This window comes from Malus domestica, chromosome 03, assembly GCF_042453785.1.
Source record: "Malus domestica chromosome 03, GDT2T_hap1".
Classification (NCBI taxonomy): domain Eukaryota; kingdom Viridiplantae; phylum Streptophyta; class Magnoliopsida; order Rosales; family Rosaceae; genus Malus; species Malus domestica.
This window is the reverse complement of record NC_091663.1, coordinates 13,268,028-13,287,072: the sequence shown is the minus strand read 5'-3', so window position 1 is coordinate 13,287,072 and position 19,045 is coordinate 13,268,028. Positions and strand designations below refer to the sequence as shown.

The window sequence follows — 19,045 nt, the reverse complement described above, 5'->3', positions numbered from 1 at the left end:
GTCGTTGACTTACCTATGACTGTTTTCTTTTTTACTGACCGTGTTTCAATGGTCATGAACTTCGTAGCTTTAGCATTGGGTCCCACTGGGCGTGCCAAAATGTTAATCCTAAAAACTACCAAGCCTGCGTGGTGCGCATGCCAAGTAATTAATAAGCTAACTACATCTTTCAATTGTGTGCGAGGCGTGCCAACTCGTTAGTCGAGTTTGGCCGAGGAGTAAAATATGTTGATGTGGCTTTAGGCGCGCTGCTGAATTCTTGATCTTGCGACCACGGCCGAGGAAAGAACACGTCTCGGCCTTCGAATTCTAGAGCCTGGAGACAAGACTGCTAATTCTGCAAAGTTCAATTTCATATTCGGCTTTCAATGTGCCGAATGTAGTAACCTGGTAACACCTCACTTCGTCAAAAAGGCTGATGAGATGACCCTTACTAATAAGGACTCGGGAATCCTTGTTGACCGAGACTTAGATAAATAACCAGTCGGGCTCGAAGCAGTGTTGTCTATCCAAACTGAAGGTGCTCCTCGGTCGATTGATTCTACGGCTCCAGTGTTGTCTATCCAAACTGAAGATGTCGCCGGTTGCCTTCACAGTGATGTCTATCCAAACTAAATATGTGTTGGCGAGAAGAAAATGGGAGAGGGAAAAATCTCAGGGTTGTTGAGAAACTTTGTGCAAGGCAATTTGTGTGTTGATTTGAAGAGACCTTGAATGATGCACTTCCCTCTCTATTTATAGCAGCGAACCCACTTATGGCTGAACTAGAAATTTATTTGGATTACAACTCCTCAACCCAATCTAATCAGGTTTCGGCCAATCTTAACCCCTATAGGACTTTGAACCAAACTCTTTAATGAACCAGATTCATCCCCTAATTATAAGCATACTTAGCTTTAAGACTCCTTGTTGCACTAGGTTCAACTACCTCACAGCTTTAAGACTCCTTGTTGCACTAGGTTCAACTACCTCACCCTTATCTAAACCAATCCTCTTCGTAATAGGATTTGGCCAACCTTTGACAAACTATGACAAGATTCTATATGAATATTACTGGACCGAGAATGACTCTAAGTTTGGCGCAAAATATTACTTTGGGCCTAAACAGGTGCTAATTATAAAAATTAAAAAAGTTAAAAAAAAATTAAAAATTAAAAAAATTGTACCAAAACAAAAATGTACAAAAAGAATTAATTATTAAAAAACAATATTTATATGACGAAAATACCCCTGCATTATTTTGGATTGCTTTTAAACTACTTTGTTTGGGGGGTATTTTTGTCCAATTATTTTTGGTGAAAACTGTGACCCCAAAAGTGCTCCTAACTTTATATATAAAGATATATATATATATATATGGACAATACTTGGGTACTGACTATTTAGTATTCTCCATTTTCAAGTTTCTAACCGCACAACCAAACATCCCTTATTCTACAAACCAAACATTTTTCTTCTCCCACATCAAAACACTAAATCCCTCTCTTTTCCGGCAACGCACCCGCAACCCCTGTCTTATCTAGTGACCACAATCCCTTTCTTCTACAGGACTGCGATCATCATCCTCCATTATGGACAATGGCAATGATCGCAACATGTCATCATCAATTCGGAGAGTCATTTTTTTCCATTTGATCTCAACCTGGTGATGTTTGTGGCGACGAGCAAGATCCTGAAGCCACATTTTGTGCCATTAATTAATATGGATCTCCATAGTGGTTACAATCAGTGGGTGAAAAAGAACCTCAAGGAAGAGCATGAAACTCTTTTTTATAAAGTTAAATCGTATGGGTTCAATTAGATGCGTAATAACTTTTGGGAAAGATTTGCAACGTTTTTGCTGGTTTGGAGCAAACTGTGGGCGAAGATAGAGAAGAAGGATGTTTGGTTTGCAGAACAAGGGGTGTTTGGTTGTGTGATTTGAGACTTGAAATTGGACAGGTGTCTTTGATTTATTGGAGTCAGTAAATTTTAGGTACTGAACAGTCAGTACCCAAGTATTACCCTATTATATATTATGCTGAAAATATGATTTTAGCCCTACCAACTCAATTTTCTTCATATAAACCCCTACATAACTTTTTTACTCAAAGAAAACCCAATGACTAGGATCCACATAAGCAAATTCATTAATTTCATATTACTTCACACATTTTACATTTTTCACATGCCTAAAATACCCCTATTACATATTTGATGTAGACAATTAATTGTAAGGAGAGAGTAAATGATTTTGCAACAAGAAAAAAAAAGACATTAATGTTAAAAATTTATTGCTTTGAATTTTCATAAAACTATTTGATTTAGTTTTTTTCACCCTACTCTTGAATACTTTTGAATTTACCCTTTTTTTATTAATATATTAGAACATTGTATTTCATTATCTACATGCACATTAATTTACCTACAACAATTATACCATGGGTGTAATATAATATCTCTTTTTTACAATGATGCAAAATAATGTTTATACCAACAACAAAACGTGCCTAACATATGTACTAATACATGGAATATAATTTACCTATCTTAAGAAGAAATGTAGTTCGATGCATACTATTAAAAATACTATGTTACATTCATGTTTATACAACAATAAAACGTGCCTAACATATCTAACAATACATGAAAAATAATTTACCTACAAGTTAGATAAATGTTATTTGGTTGGGTGTAGTATAAATGTTTTTAATGATTGAAAAAATTAAATATAACTAGGTGTAGTGTAATTTTTTTATATAATTAGAACAAATTAATTTACCTACCTACTATTTGAAATGTTCATTTCTAATGATGCAAAATGTTCATTACCTAACTACAAATTAATTTCCAATAATTTACATACAACAATTATACCATGGGTGTAATGTAATATTTTTATTTACAATGATACAAAATATTGTATGTACCAACAACAAAACGTGTCTAACATAAGTACTTGTACATGGAAAATAATTTACCTATAACAAAAGAAATGTTGTTTGATGTATAAAATCAACAATATTATGTTCCACTCATGTTTATACAACAACAGAACGTGTCTAAAATATATAACAATACATAGAAAATAATTTACCTACAAGTTAGAGGAATGTTATTTGATTCAAAATATATAATATAGGTGTAGTATTATTTTTTTTTTAAATAATTGGAACAAACTAATTTACCTACCAATTAATATGGGTAAAATTGCTACAAAATATATCATGAAAAAAAAAACTACTTTTCTAGTTTGACATGGAGACGGTTAATGCAAACACTTTTTACATTTTATTTCAATTTTTTCTACTACTTTTAATTTGGCACAAATTTAGGAATTTGGAAAATGGACCACACAGTATGAGTGGCATGAGTGTAAATAAATTGTATTAATAGGTCAATAGTGTTCCCATATATTTGCAAATTTTAAATTTGAGCTTAAACTGGATCTTTAAAGATAGATGGGTTTTTATCTAGAAATAATGAGTTGTAAGGGCCAAAATCTAAAGCACCTTATATTATGATATCTTGGCTCTTGTGTTGAGAATAATCTTAACTCCTACTTTTTTTTTTTAATACATCGATATTTTTACACTGAAGGAATGGGAAGTTCGGTTAAACCACACAATTGGTAGCCTAATTTGGTATCAAATTCACTATCCACGAGATTCGAACCTAAGACATCTCACTTTCAAGTGAAGAGGAATACCACCAGACCATAGTACTGAGTGTCAACTCCTCATTAAATTAAGTAGATTAGGATTTAATGTATACATTAAACATGTAGTAATTGCATGTATTCACATGAATTAACTTGGGTTCATGTATTAGTCTTAAGTTTGTCGAGTTAGCGATTATTATAGGAAAAGATTTTTTTTATGGATTAACTAAATTCAGGATAAATAACTTTCCTTCTAAATAATTGAGGATTCTTTATTAGGAGTACACAAAATAAGGAAAAACTTACTGATGAGAAGTTGGTGAAAGTCTACTCATCTGATTTTGACCATATGAAATCTGTAAAGTGTTAAGTCTACATAAGGATGGATGCGTCTTCATTTTGAATGAAAGAGCTGTGAAGCAGAATATTATGCCGCTACTTATGCTAGTCCAGAGGTTGTTTGGATAAACAAGTTCATCAATAAATTTAAATATGTTCCTACCATTAAACAACCAATGTCATTATAAGGAGGAACAATGAAACATTGTCTCAAGCCAAGGAACTACAGTTTCATAATGAACGAAAGATTTCTCAGTTCATGGAGCAACATATATGCATGCATTTAACAAATAAGCGGCGGAAATATACTTGTATGCACTAAAAAATAAAACTTAACCATGAAATTTCAAACCTAGTAGTGTGGTTAACCAAAGAACCTCTCTAATTCACATAAAGAGTTGAGATTTCTTTATACATTTGAATTCAAATCTCAACTCAAGGAGGCTTTGAAGGCCTCCACTCATCTCCTTGAGTTGCACTTTGTAGCCTTCATCTCCATCTTTTGCTTCTTGGATTCTTAGATTTGGATGCTTGAATGAATTCTCCCAAAGTTCCCAAGGTAGAGAACCTTCAAGTTTTGAAACAAAGGATGATTGAGGAAGAAGATGGTAGTATCTTCCTCTTCATGTGGCCGGCCTCCTAGAGAGAAGGAGAGAGCTTGTGCTTTCTCTACTTACCTCTTAGAAACCCTAATGAGGAATTGAGCTATAAAGTTTCTTATAAAATTTGACTTCACCTCAAAACCCTCACTAACTCACTACTTGATGCATAATCAAATATTACGTGCTCTTAGATATGAAATTTGACTTCACCTAAAAATCTCACTAACTCGCAGGGCTCAATAGTGTGTTGTTCGAGTTCATTGTATTAGCATCGATAGACATGAATGAACAACAACAAATCTATCACATTCTAGTAATTATTTAATGTAAGGAGATGTCCTTGGGAGCCACTGGAAGATCCATCTTTGAAGTCTCTATATAGTACTTGTTGATCAAGCTATGGTTTGTAAAAATTATTTTAACATGAGGTGCATCATGGTGATTAAAGATATTTCCATTTGATTTGACATTATTTCATATCACAAAAAATCTTGATTGGGAAATAAGCAATAGAAGAACCAAATATCTGTATCTAATTTTGGTAGTGTTTCCTTATTTTTGGCACAGGAGGCCGCTACGAAGGATTTGCTTTCCTTCGTTGGATCTAGTGCGTAGGTGGGCCACCAACCAAGTCAAGAATTGGGGAGGTTAAAATTAAATTGAAGTTCGACTTCTAACCAAATGATTGAACGACCAAGCAAAGAACTAGTTTTTTTGTCCAAATTTAATCACTAAATTGTTCCGATTACACCCACACAAAAAAAAAACAAAAACAAAAACAAAAAAAAACAAAACAAAACAAAAAGGACCAATTAAAATACTTCAGCACCAGTTGACTAAACCAAAAAACCTATCGAACCCGTAAACTCTTATGTGGAAGACAATATTTACCAATGCTCCAATTTTCTCTAATACTTTATCCGGTGCCATGAACAAATTGAAGGTTGATAACTTGCTATGGAACTCCCCTTTTCTTGTACTAGGATATTGCTGGACTCGGGACAGAAAGTTACTTCAAGGCAGTGATACCAAACACAAGATTTGAACCATGCCCTACATATATATTTTCTTTCCTTTTCTTTTCTTTTCGTTTCTTTTCTTTTCTTTTCTTGTCTGTATGATGTGAGGCAGGTACATGTTTGATATTGCCAATGGATTTCTTATCACGTCTTTTCCTTAATGTTTCATCTTCCTTATTAAGCTGTTATTTGCAAATACCTCTTACATACATTTCTAATGATCATGGAGTGTACTTTTAAACCCCTCCTATCAATTTTTTGTGATCCACTCTTTACAAACTCGACCTCAATTCCCAAGAACTTAAATCCTCACCCCCAACATAGCCTTAACTTCACTCTCGATCTAAATAAGCAACTTAACACTTGTTATTTATTTGTTTTTTTTGAGTGATCCTCGCAATTCCAATTTCTCGTTCAGCCTCTACTCTAATTTGAAGAATGCTAGCAGTTTTCTCATTTGAACCTTCTTATTTTTTTTTTTAAATATCACCCTTTAAAGACTAAACTCTACTAAGAATCAACGAAATCCCAAAATCATTAATCATCTAAGTTAAATACTGAAGATTTTACAACGCTAAAAGTGAATAATTACAATCGTTGCGCAATAATGCAAAATGATCAAAAGACTGAGAAGCCATCCCACTTCTTATTCTGTCCGTTTACAGAAGGTTCCCAGCATTTTCAAAGCAATATTAAACCAAAAACAATACGACCGAGAGTCAGAGACCTAACATTGCCGTGATCCCACACGTGACACGTATTAATTTCTTCCCAAGTAATAGTAAAAATAAAATCCAACGAATATATAATAAATAAAAATCCAACAAAAAAAATAATAATGATTAGTAGAGCCAAAAGAAAAAAATAAAAAAAAAGGCAAACATAAAATATTGTAAGAAATGAGAGAGCATGAGGCGAGCGAGGGTGGTAGGTGTGAGATTTGACCAAACCCGCCCTCCACCTCCTCTCAAGTTCTCAACGGACTCGTCCCCCTCTCTCTCTCTCTCCCTCTCCATGTATAAATACCCATCGCCACCCTCCTTTCGTCTCAGCTTGACGTTCCCAAAGAGAACACCAAGCCTTCAGTTTCCCCCAAAACAAAATTTAAAAATATATAATATCAATTTCCATTTTTCTAAATTCCATCCGAGTCCCCAACACAATGCAGTCTCTTCTTCCGCCCTCACCAAACAATCTCACAAGCCCCGCACTCCGCCTCGCCCGCCTCGCCCCCACCCGGCTCCCCGTCTTCAAATGCGCCTACCGCTCCGACTCCGTCCACTTCCCCAACGGCGTCGGCTCCAGTCGCGCCGACTGGCAGAGCTCCTGCGCCATTCTTGCCAGCAACGTCGTCTCCCAGCAACCCCATACCCCCTCCGACAAATCCGGAACCGCTGACCATGTTGCCTCCGTCAACGGCCACAAGACCTCCGTTGACCTCGATATTGTCCCCATCGAAAAGCTCGAAGACGACAAGTCGATTTCCCCGCCTCCGCCTCCCAGGGCACTCACCATCACCGACTACTCTCCAGCTCCTATGCACGGCTCCCAGCTGCGCGTGGCCTACCAAGGCGTCCCCGGCGCGTACTCCGAAGCCGCCGCCGGCAAAGCCTACCCGAAATGCGAGGCCATCCCCTGTGACCAATTCGAAGTCGCCTTCCAGGCCGTCGAGCTCTGGATCGCCGATCGAGCAGTTTTGCCGGTCGAAAACTCCCTCGGCGGCTCAATTCACCGTAATTACGATCTCCTCCTCCGCCACCGCCTCCACATCGTTGGAGAAGTCCAGCTCCCGGTCCACCACTGCCTCTTAGCCCTCCCCGGAGTCCGAAAGGAGTACTTGAACCGAGTCATCTCGCATCCCCAAGCCTTAGCTCAATGCGAGCTGACTCTCACCAAACTCGGCCTCAACGTCGCCCGCGAGGCCGTCGACGATACCGCCGGCGCGGCCGAGTTCGTCGCGGCCAACAACCTTCGCGACACGGCAGCGATAGCCTCCGCGCGAGCCGCCGAGCTCTACGGCATGGAGATCTTGGAGAACGGGATCCAGGACGACTCGAGCAACGTGACCCGCTTCGTGATGCTGGCCCGGGAGCCGATCATCCCCCGTACGGACCGGCCGTTCAAGACGAGCATCGTCTTCGCGCACGACAAGGGGACGTCGGTGCTGTTCAAGGTCCTATCGGCGTTCGCCTTCCGGAACATCAGCCTGACGAAGATAGAGTCGCGGCCGCACCGGAACCGTCCGATCAGGCTGGTGAGCGATTCGAACGAGGGGACGGCGAAGCACTTCGAGTACCTGTTCTACGTGGACTTCGAGGCATCGATGGCGGAGGTCAGGGCACAGAACGCGCTGGCGGAGGTGCAGGAGTTCACGTCCTTCTTAAGGGTCCTGGGAAGCTACCCCATGGACATGACTCCTTGGAGTCCTTCCAGGGGGGGTGATTAGTGCAATTACCTGATTCCTTAGGCCCCGAAATAGTAAAATTATTACCACAAAGAACAAGGACTTGGGAGAAAATTTGATATTTTTCGATTTTCTCTCTCATTCGCTTACCTACCCTTTTTTATTATTATTATTTTTTTAATATTCGATGGATCTGAATCTGGATCGATGGGTGGGCCCATGCCATCACAAGCAAGTGAATACAATTTGGAATTTGGTGTTTGGGTAAATATATTTATTTATTTGTAGTTTTTGCATTTTTTCAGTCGACTTTTCTTATGTCACGTGTAAGAATGAACAATTAGAATTCTTTTTTTTTCTTTTCCTTTTTGTTAGTAATTTGGAGATTATTTTTCTTTTGTTTGCGGTGCCGTCTGTATTCGAAGATTACAGTTTGATTCGTAACGTTATTGTCAGTTGTTGAAAATTATTGTTATTTTGGCAAAATATGATATCCATTTTGTTATTAACTTAATTTTCATATTTTTTCGAAGATCAAAAACCCAAATGTCTTTTTCGACAATTAAGTATTTGTCATTTTATTTTTTAAGTAAAAGCAAGCAAGCATTCTCGTCCGTTTTCCAAATTAAAAACATGCAAAATAAATGCACAATTTAGGTGAATGGATGAGAATGATTGGAGAGGCTCGTGCTTGGGGTTGTTGAAACACTTGTCAAGGCATGTTTTCACTAACCAAAACCGAGTGACACAAGTCTAAGTTTAGATTTGAAACTATTGCGATTAAGTCAAGTCTCCAAACTACATATAGAATAAACTCGGAGTTGGGGTTCATGCACTTACCTTTGTTCTTGCTTCTACCCCATTTTCACGGCTTCACCAACCAACCGATTGAGTTCCATCAACGTCACTTTCGCTCATTATTCTTACAAATGTGAAATTACCTTCTACTATAGAAAATTACTCTCGTTTTAAAGCAAAATTTCATTGTCAATTTTCGGTCCGCATGCGTGAAAATCGACAAATTTTGTGTAATTGAGATCATAAGCTAGTTTACATTAATAAATGGCTTTCAGTGGTTGATGCACGAAGAAAATGCTTAGCATATGCATATATATATATATATATATATATGAGGATTGGTCCCAAACTTTCGTTGCATATTAGATTTGGTCTCTAAACTGTTCATGAAGTAAACAAAATATGTACTATTGGTCCATCTGTGTGATTTCCCCTCAATTAGATTACGTGGCAAGACATAGGACCCACAATCGATTTATAAACTTTCACCCTAATTTAAATTTAATTGTTTCACCTTTGTTTAAATTTGGTCTATAAACACATACTTAGAATTGAATATATTAGACATTTTGTTAAATTTAAAAACCTCAATTAATGAAATTTTAGTTTACGGACAAATTATAAGCTATAATGAAAGTTCAGAGACCAATTATAAATTTTTCAAGTCCCTAGTTACAAAGTGCCATGTAAAGTGAATTTGAACCCAAAACAAATGTGTCAATAGTCTTATATCTTGAAAGGAAAGCTTGGTCTACCCTTAAATGATTGGATATATGACCAAAATTATATACAAGAGTGATTAAAGTAGAAGAATAAACAATGTTAAGATAGGATTACGTGGGTGATTTGGAATAAGATAGGATTACATGGGTGACTATATAAAGGGTGGTCTTATCATACACATTTTTTTATCTCTCACACATCTCCGGTTAATTTTTATTCTTTGATTTTTTTCTAATTCATTTAATTTGACGCTAAAAGTTGAAAACAGTGTTGAAGGTAAAAAATGGTATGTAAATATAGCACCATCCTATATATAAAGAATATTTATTTATTTTTTTTATTTTTTTTTTGAACAATCAATATAAGGTAAGCATTACAATGAGCTAGCAATAATGTGATTCATAGTCACTTTTAGCAAGAATCAAACATAATTTTCCAGGTAAAGATAAATAATATTAGACCATATTATTAAGTGACGAATATTATATATATATATATATATATATATATATATATATATGAGAGAGAGAGTTTGGTTGGATGAGCAGGGGCATGGTGGAGAAAATGGGTTGTGGTAGGTGGAGCAGTCTGCAATTTGTGTTTTGGTAGCTTTGCTTGCTAACAAGTGGTTGATAGCCACTTCACTTCGCTTTCACCCTGACGCCCTCCTCACGTTTCCGTGAAGAGATTTTTTAGTGTAACCGTCATACGAAATGATACATTATTTGTTTCTATAGAAATGATGAGTTATGTGTGTTAAAAGGTTAATAATTTAAAAATTAAAATTTTTCAATATTTGCATAAAAACACGTGATATACTATCCATATTCCCGTCACAACTAAAAATTTCTTTTTTCCCTAACGTTCATTGGTATTTCCTGACATGGAGTGGGCCATATTGGTCTTGGGCCCCATATTGCATCAATAATTTCTCAATAATTAGCTTTCTCTATTTAAACATATTGAGTATTTATTTAGGAAATTGAATAATATAATCACGCATACGTGAGATGTCTCGCTTAGTATGGCTAATTTTCTTGATTTGTATTTGGTCTCTACAAATTCCTAATAGTCATCTAAAAGTCATTGTCAAGTAGGAACGAGCTCCCCTTGACAAGGATTGCAAGGATTCTAGTCGGATTCTTTTTCTGGGGATCCAAAAGATTTTGTGATCATGAACGATTATTATGATTGAATCATTTTCCCTCAATGTCTAATTGCTCGTTTGGTGTTTTAGAGTAGATTGAATTAAGTAATTTATTATGAGAGCTGTTAAACTCATCTCGTTGTCTTATTTCTTCACTCGCATTATAATCTCACCTACCATTTTGAAAAGTTAAATAATTAAAATGATATTTCCCCACTCATTATTATTCTCAAGATAACCTTTACTATATATACATATGAAGTTATAAAATTCTCTGAAAAAAAAAATATATATATATATATATAAACATGTAAAAAAATAAAACTAAAACTAAAATTAAGAAAGAAAAGCGAGCAAGAATCAGAGGGAAGAGAAGACGGAGATGAGAGTGTCAAAGGAGCAAGTGAAGTATGCGAATTCAAATGAAAAGTTTGGTGACAAAAATATGTGCTAATACTAATCGTAATACAGTAGGCAAAATCAAATATAAATTCAAAACCACAAGGTAATCAAATTCAGATGGAAAACCACATAGGTATCCAAATTCATAGATAAACTTTTTTTTTTTTTTACAACAACAAATTCAAATGACCCACACACAAAATTATTCTTCTACCTCTTCAATGGAAACATAATTTTCTATCTCTTCCATAAAAGCGTCACCTTCTACATCTTCAATAAAAAGAGTCATCTTCTAAAGTCCTTTTTTTTTTCTTTTTTAGCTTTCTCTTAATGAAAGGAGATGAAAAGATGAGTTAGGATTCGTCTTTAGACAACTATTCTAAAGATTCTCGCCTAACGCCGCCTAGGCGGTTGGTCACCGTCCTGATTAATGCCTAGGCGTTTGAAAATTAAGAAATGGCATCTAGACCTGCTGAGACTCCCGGCCAAACCCGCCTAGACACCTGTCTAGGTTGCAACTCAAATAGAAAATATATAACTTTCCTTTTATTGTTTCCAATAAATTGTAAGAGATTTATCGAACACTTAAATAAACACACATTACATGTTTGCTCCCCATGTTTTCATTATGTTCCAATACTTCATGATATATATGTCATTCTATTGTCTAATTTATGATGAAATTATATATATTTTAAGTATAAACAAACATTTATTTACACGAAAATACAATAGATTTGGTTAAATCCACCTAGCCGCTTAGGCGCTAAGCCCCAACCCGCCGGCCGACTAGCACCTAGCGTCAAAGGAGCAAGTGACGTCTTCACTAACGTCAAAACTAAAACCTACAAATCTCAAAGTAATCGATACATTTGGAGGATGTGGTGCTATAGCTTTGCTATTGAGATAGTATTAGAACAATCTGAAGGAAAAAACATCATGAGTATCAGGTATCTAAACCTGCCGCTTGAACATCCATCATTTCAAAGGTTTCAAGAACACAAGTATGCGAATTCAAATGAAAAGTTTGGTGGCAAAAATATGTGCTAATACTAACCATAATATAGTAGGCAAAATCAAATATAAATTCAAAGCCACCAATGTATGCAAATTCAAATGGAAAACCACATAGGTATCCAAATTCATGGATAAACTTCTGACAACAATAAATTCAAATGACCTCCACACAAAATTATTCTTCAACCTCTTCAATGGAAACATAATTTTCTATCTCTTCCATAGAAGCGTCACCTTCTACCTCTTCAATAAAAAAAAGTCATCTTCTAAGTCCATTTTTTTTTCTTTTTTTTTAGCTTTCTCTGAATGGAAGGAGATGAAAAAATGAGTTAGGATTCGTCTTTAGACCACTATTCTAAAAATCCCCACCTAGCACCGCTTAGGCGGCTTGCCACCGCCCCCTATTAATACCTAGGCATTTGAAAATTAAGAAAGCCCGCCTAAACTCACATAGACACCTGTCTAGGTTGCAACTCACTTAGATAGAAAATATATAGCTTTCTTTTTGCATTTTATTGTTTCCAATAAATTGTAAGAGACTTATTGAACACTTAAATAAAGCATCCCATGTTTTCATTATGTTCCAATACTTCATAATATATATGTCATTCTATTTTCTAGTTTATGATGAAATTATATATATTTTAAGTATAAACAGACATTTATTTACACGAAAATAAAATAGATTTATTTAAATCCATCTAGCCGCCTAGGCGCTAGGCCCCAGCTTGCCGCTCGACTGTCACCTAGCGTCGAAGGAGCAAGTGAAGTCTTCACTGACGTCAAAACAAAACCCTGCAAATCTCAAGGTAACCGATGCATCTGGAGGATGTGGTGCTATAGCTTTGCTATTGAGATAGTATTAGAGCAATCTGAAGGAAAAAACATCATGAGTATCAGGTATCTAAACCTGCTGCTTGAACATCCATCATTTCAAAGGTTTCAAGAACACAAGTATGTGAATTCAAATGAAAATTTTGGTGGCAAAAATATGTGCTAATATTAATTGTAATATAGTAGGCAAAATCAAATATAAATTCAAAGCCACCAAGGTATGCAAATTCAAATGGAAAACCACATAGGTATCCAAATTCATGGATAAACTTCGACAACAATAAATTCAAATAACCCACACACAAAATTATTCTTCTACATCTTCCATGGAAACATAATTTTCTACCTCTTCCATAGAAGCGTCACCTTCTACCTCTTCAATAAAAAAAAAAGTCATCTTCTAAGTCCTTTTTTTTTTCTTTTTTAGCTTTCTCTAAATGAAAGGAGATGAAAAGATGAGTTAGGATTCGTCTTTATACCACTATTTTAAAAATCTCCGCCTAGCGCCGCATAGGCGGCTAGCCACTGTCCCGATTAATGCCTAAGTGTTTGAAAATTAAGAAAGCCCGCCCAGACTCGCCTAGACACCTGTCTAGGTTGCAACTCACTTGGATAGAAAATAGATAACTTTCCTTTTGCATTTTATTGTTTCTAATAAATTGTAAGAAACTTATGAAACACTTAAATAAACACACATTACATGTTTACTCCCCATGTTTTCATTATGTTTCAATACTTCATAATATATATGTCATTCTATTTTCTAGTTTATGATGAAATTATATATATTTTTAAGTATAAACATATACTTATTTACACGAAAATACAATAGATTTACTTAAATCCGCCTAGACGCTAAGCCTCAGCTTGCCGCCCAACTAAAACCTAGCATCTTTTAGAACCTTGCTTTAGACAGAGTGTGGGAGTTATCATGCCCAAACTTTTTTAAGAACAAATAATGCAAAAGAGGATAAATAATGTCTTTACTAGTCATTTTACAAATTGACAAAGTTGTAATTAGAAAATTCATCAAAATGTGAGTGGGATAAGATACTGGAGGTGTGAATAACATCACTTTTTATTATTTTCAAAGATGTTAAAGGAAGAAATAGATAAAAAAAATTTTTACAGATTTAACTGTTGAAGAAAAATTACTCATTAAGAAAACTTGTATCTTTCAATCCTTACAAAATGGTAGGATTAGATTAGACAAGTTTCATTTTTGTCTAATTCCTCGCACACCACGATTGTGAATAATTAATCTTGTATAATCCTTCTCTGTTTTCGTTGAAGAATCAAATAACATGAGTTGTTTAATCTAATTTAATTCTAGACATAAAGCGGTAAAACAAAATAATAAGAAAATCTAAATGCATTTAAAAAGGCACAAAATTAAGTTGATTTTCAAAATTTCTTCAATTTGGTCGGTATGCCATTTTTTGGATTTTAAATTTCATGCCCTTTGGGTGCGTTTGGTACGTGGGACGGGACGGGACGGAACGGGACGAGGCGTTCCGTCCCGCGTTTGGTGCGCCAAAAATGGGTGGAACGGGCTGTTCCACGGGACAGATTTTGAGTGTTTTTGCGTTCCACCTCCCCCCCTGGAACGGGTTTGTTCCACGTTTGTGGAACGCAATGTTTTACCATTTTAAGACAAATATACCCCATGTCTTTTTCAAAAATTACACCTTCGTTCCGTTCCGTCCCGTCCCGTCCCGTCCCGTTCCGTCCCGTCCCGTCCCGTTCCGTTCCGTTCCGTCTGCGTACCAAACGCACCCTTTAGGAACCACACACGCATCGCACATGTGCATTTATACCAAGTGACGGGGTTGGAAAAGGTCCAATTGCACATTTTTTGGTAGGTTTAAAATTGAGTAGGTGTCAAAAACATATACGTAATCACCAACCCAAATGCTGGATTGACTTCTGATTTGGTTTTATTATTTGCTCAATTTAAAAAGGTAAGAAATCCTTCTCTTCTTCTTGTATGGATTGTTTTGTATTTAGTATATCAACACATAATTTATATAAATATTTAATTAAAGTATAAAATATCTAAGGGAAGATATTATGTGTTACTGCCAATTTTGTGATTGAAGCTCAAAGGTTCTTATTTGACATATATACGACAAGTTAGGCTGTCCATGCCACAAGATAAATAAAAAGGAAACGAATGTCATAACCATGGAAAAATAAGAACAAATATGTCGGTATTCTTCTTAATTTTGTAAGTAGAAGACATTAGATTTGTAAGTCGTAAATGACTAGTTTAATACTAATTTATTTTCATCTGCCTAATATAAACTAGTATCAAAAAATTAAGGAAAAAAAATTTTGTAGGCTACCAACAAATTAACTTTGCAAAATTATTGGGTTTGAAGTGAAACAAAGAGAGGAATGTTGGGCCATCCACAAGTTGAACTGGACAAGAGAAACCAGGGTCATAACGTTTGCTTGGGTTCGGAATGGCCCAAACTCAATTGGGCTAAAAGCCTAAACCGCTAGTTTTGTTATGATTATTTGGGTTAAATACTATTAATGACAAACTTCTGCGGTACCAGTGTTCGAAACCCAAGTAGTTAGGGTGGGTAGGATAACAGAAGTAGGCTAGATTCAGTATTCGAAACTATTCAATGTTACAGTAAGGGGGAGAGTAGAGTATCGAACTCAAGATGCAACGGTTGCTAGGTCAAAACCCTATATATTCACACACATAGATAATGTACCACTTGCACTAATGTTGAAAGTTGGAGTGCCAATGATCATATGGTTTAATAGCATTTGGTCACCTCTTTGTTTGAGCTATCTTGAGTTCAAAATGCTTGATCGAAATCTATTGGATGTATGCAGTGTTTTAAAAGACGCGCCTCGGGGCATGCCTAAGCAACCTTGGAGGTGGGGTTTCAGCAATTTCACCTTCGTTTTCTTGGATTGGGTAGAAACTCGCCTAGGCTTCATCAGGGTGAACCTAGGTGGATGAGGCGTGCCTGAGGCATTGACTGGGCGTTCCCGTGATCCAAAATCTTGCTTGAAATCTGAAATTTTCTAAAAAAACTATGTGCTTAGTAACTATGTTGCAGCGGCGTCTTCACGAAGAAGATAGTCGAGCGAGGAAGAAGAAATGTTTTTTATTTTTGATAAAGACTTGGCCCAAAACGACGTTGTTTTGGTCAAGTCTAATTTTTTTTTATAATCACTACAGTCCTTATTCTTTGCCAATTCTTATTTTAACCACCCAATATCCCATTTTCTCTGTATATTTCACCAACCAATACCTGATTCTCTCTGCTATATTTCACCCAATCCCCAATTCCACTATTCCCCAATTCCTCAAACCCTAAATTCTCAATCCCAATCCTATATTTCAATTTTACTCCAATCTCATACCTCAATTTGTTTCAAAATTCTCCAAACCACCATAATTTGTTTCAAAATTCAAGTTTTTTAGTATTCTAATCTCAATATATAATTATATATACAATATATATTAAATTATTGAGGTCCCGTGAGGCTTTGTCTCACTTCTAGGCAGGGCTATCCATGGAACACCTCGCCAATGTCTCTGCCTTTTAATACATTGGATGTAAGTGATACCCTTTTTTTAGTTGGAAACACTGGATTGTTTCGGTCCTCTATAAAAAAAAAAATCTCGATCTCTACAAAATAAAACCTAGAAGTGAAATAGTTATCCGTCATACTCTAGAAAATCATTCTTATAGGGTTGAATTATATCAAACATTTATCCCATCGTTTAGGGCACTTTGATTTTGTGGAAAGTCTCTGGTGGAGAAGTATGCATTTGACAACATGAAACAAAAGGTGAAAGAAGCACAATTTTTCTTCATCCACAAAAAGAGAGAGAACCTCTGAAGCTATATCAAATGGTCTTAGCGATTTATATGCGGCCTAAAAAATTAAAACATTGCAGTTTGGACGGCCACACAAGAGAGACTTATCCATGCATGAGATCCAACAGATATCACAAGGTATTTCAAATCAATAGCGTCATTTCCAATCAGAGAAAAAGAGTAAGAATAAATTAGAATCACACTGAACTTTTAACTGTGAAGATAGACAACTCTATATTTCATACGTCTCACGCTTTTCCATGAAGTTGTGAGAAGTACAGCATGAAAATTAATCAAAAGTAAAATAGAATGGAGAAGTCAATGTGAACAGCCGAAAACAGAAGTACAAAGTGACCAACTTATGCCGGTGCCTGAATTCTGATAACTTAAGGGGAAAGGATCTCGCCGGATCCTGTTCTTGGGGATTCAAGAATCCTGTAATCATGATCGTCCATCGTAGATCATGCGATCAATTTTCGTTAGGTACTATTTATGTTTAATTTAAAATTTAAAATTTAAAATGATTTTTGACTGCACGATATACTATGAACAATTAGAATCACATGATCTCTTGGATCCTTAGAAAAAAAAATCCGACGAGTACCTTTTCCAACTTTAAGATAGTGGAAAAAGGTGATAGTCTTAAAAGTTGTTACAGAAAAAGGATAATATAGTGTATGAATAGTTTGCCCCAATAATTGGAGCACATGGTGGCTTTTGTTTGTAGCTTACATTTGGGTAAATATGAAGTGATTATGGTTCCATTTTAAACAAGATTTCATTTAGATAGGTGACTAGTAGCTAAGGTGCATTTCGAGCACATAAATTTATATGATTGATATTCTAAATGACTAATTTTTGGGGAAGATAATTCAAACTTGAATGCAAGTGATGAGTACACCACATCACTTTTATCAGACACACGACATTACATGACGCAAAGTGCATAGTCAATACACACTTAAAACGTCGATGTTCCGGTTGCAGCGTATACAAACCCTAGCCAACCCGTCCAATCTCTAAACTTCAAATCTATACTTATATTTGTCCAAAAAGTGTTGAGTTTTATATTCTTAAAATCATTTGCATATATTTAGAGTTCTTAAATTTGAGAATCTTTGTATCGGAGAAGAGGCATCGAAGTCAATACTCAAATTTTGAGTTTTAGCAATTTGGGTATAAGCATATTAATTAAATTCATAAATTTTCGCGGTTTAATAACATTTTTCTTAACAGCATGAGGTGGACTCAACTTTTACAGTAAAACCCAACTTTGAATAGCCGAACAGAGGCTTGAACTCATATTAGACTCAAATATCATATTTGATTTCAAATTTTCTTCTGCATTAGAGATGTTCTAATACATATTAGAAAATATAATCAAGCACTAAAACCAGTAATGGGTTATATGATGGTAATACTTAGGTACTCACTAGTGAATAATTTATCTACTTATCTTCTGATTTGGTCTAATAAAAAAAATATCATGTGTTTTTTGTTTTTTTGAAATCCAAGAAAAATTAATGACATGTTTATTATTTTTTAAAGTAATAAAACCTGTACTAGTTTATCATTAAACAAAAGCAAAAAGTGAATACGCAGGTATCATCTGTTATAATTTATCAACAACAAAATTATGAGTTTCCAATGCTATTGTTACATAACATAAGTTGGTCAAACATTTCATCATTTCATGAGTTATGATGATCGTGTTCTCAGTTCCCTAGAGAATAAGTTATTATTCACAGAACCCAAACTCAATAATGGCGTTTGCTACGATAATTGTTTATGTTCAAACAATAAATGATGGATTCAAACCTTCCAATAGGAAAGCATAATCTTCTTTACTGAGAGTTTTAATGAAAAAGGTTTGAACCAACAAATATTTATCCAAAAATCATCTTAAAATATTATTTAAATAAAATGGCTCAAAGTTTAATAAAAAATATCCAAAACTATTGCCCTACCTCTTTCTCGTCATCGTCCTCGTCCTCATCCTTTTATCTGCACCACGAACAATTTATAGTGTTAGTATTTTATTCCAATCAGATCCAAAAAGGACCTACGGTCCTAGTGATATACGTACATGTCAAGCGTCTGTAAATAGGACGGAAAAAAATAAGAACTAAAACATAAAACTGTTTCTAGAGAACCCAAAATATAACACTGTTTTTGGAAGAAAAAAAATTAGATACAGTGTTTATTTTTTCTGTGCACAAACAAACACTGTATTTGGAAAGAAAAGAACCAAAATCCAGAAACAGTTACTTAA

At 35.5% G+C, this 19,045-nt stretch overlaps 1 protein-coding gene across 1 annotated transcript; it reads left to right on the top strand.

Moving 5' to 3' along the window:
- The first annotated feature begins 6,132 nt into the window (after positions 1-6,132).
- LOC103424012 (arogenate dehydratase 3) lies at positions 6,133-8,291 on the top strand. The gene has a single exon (XM_008362079.4). It carries the CDS (start codon positions 6,763-6,765, stop codon positions 8,044-8,046), a length of 1,284 nt encoding a protein of 427 aa, XP_008360301.3. The 5' UTR covers positions 6,133-6,762; the 3' UTR covers positions 8,047-8,291.
- The last annotated feature ends 10,754 nt before the right edge of the window (positions 8,292-19,045 follow it).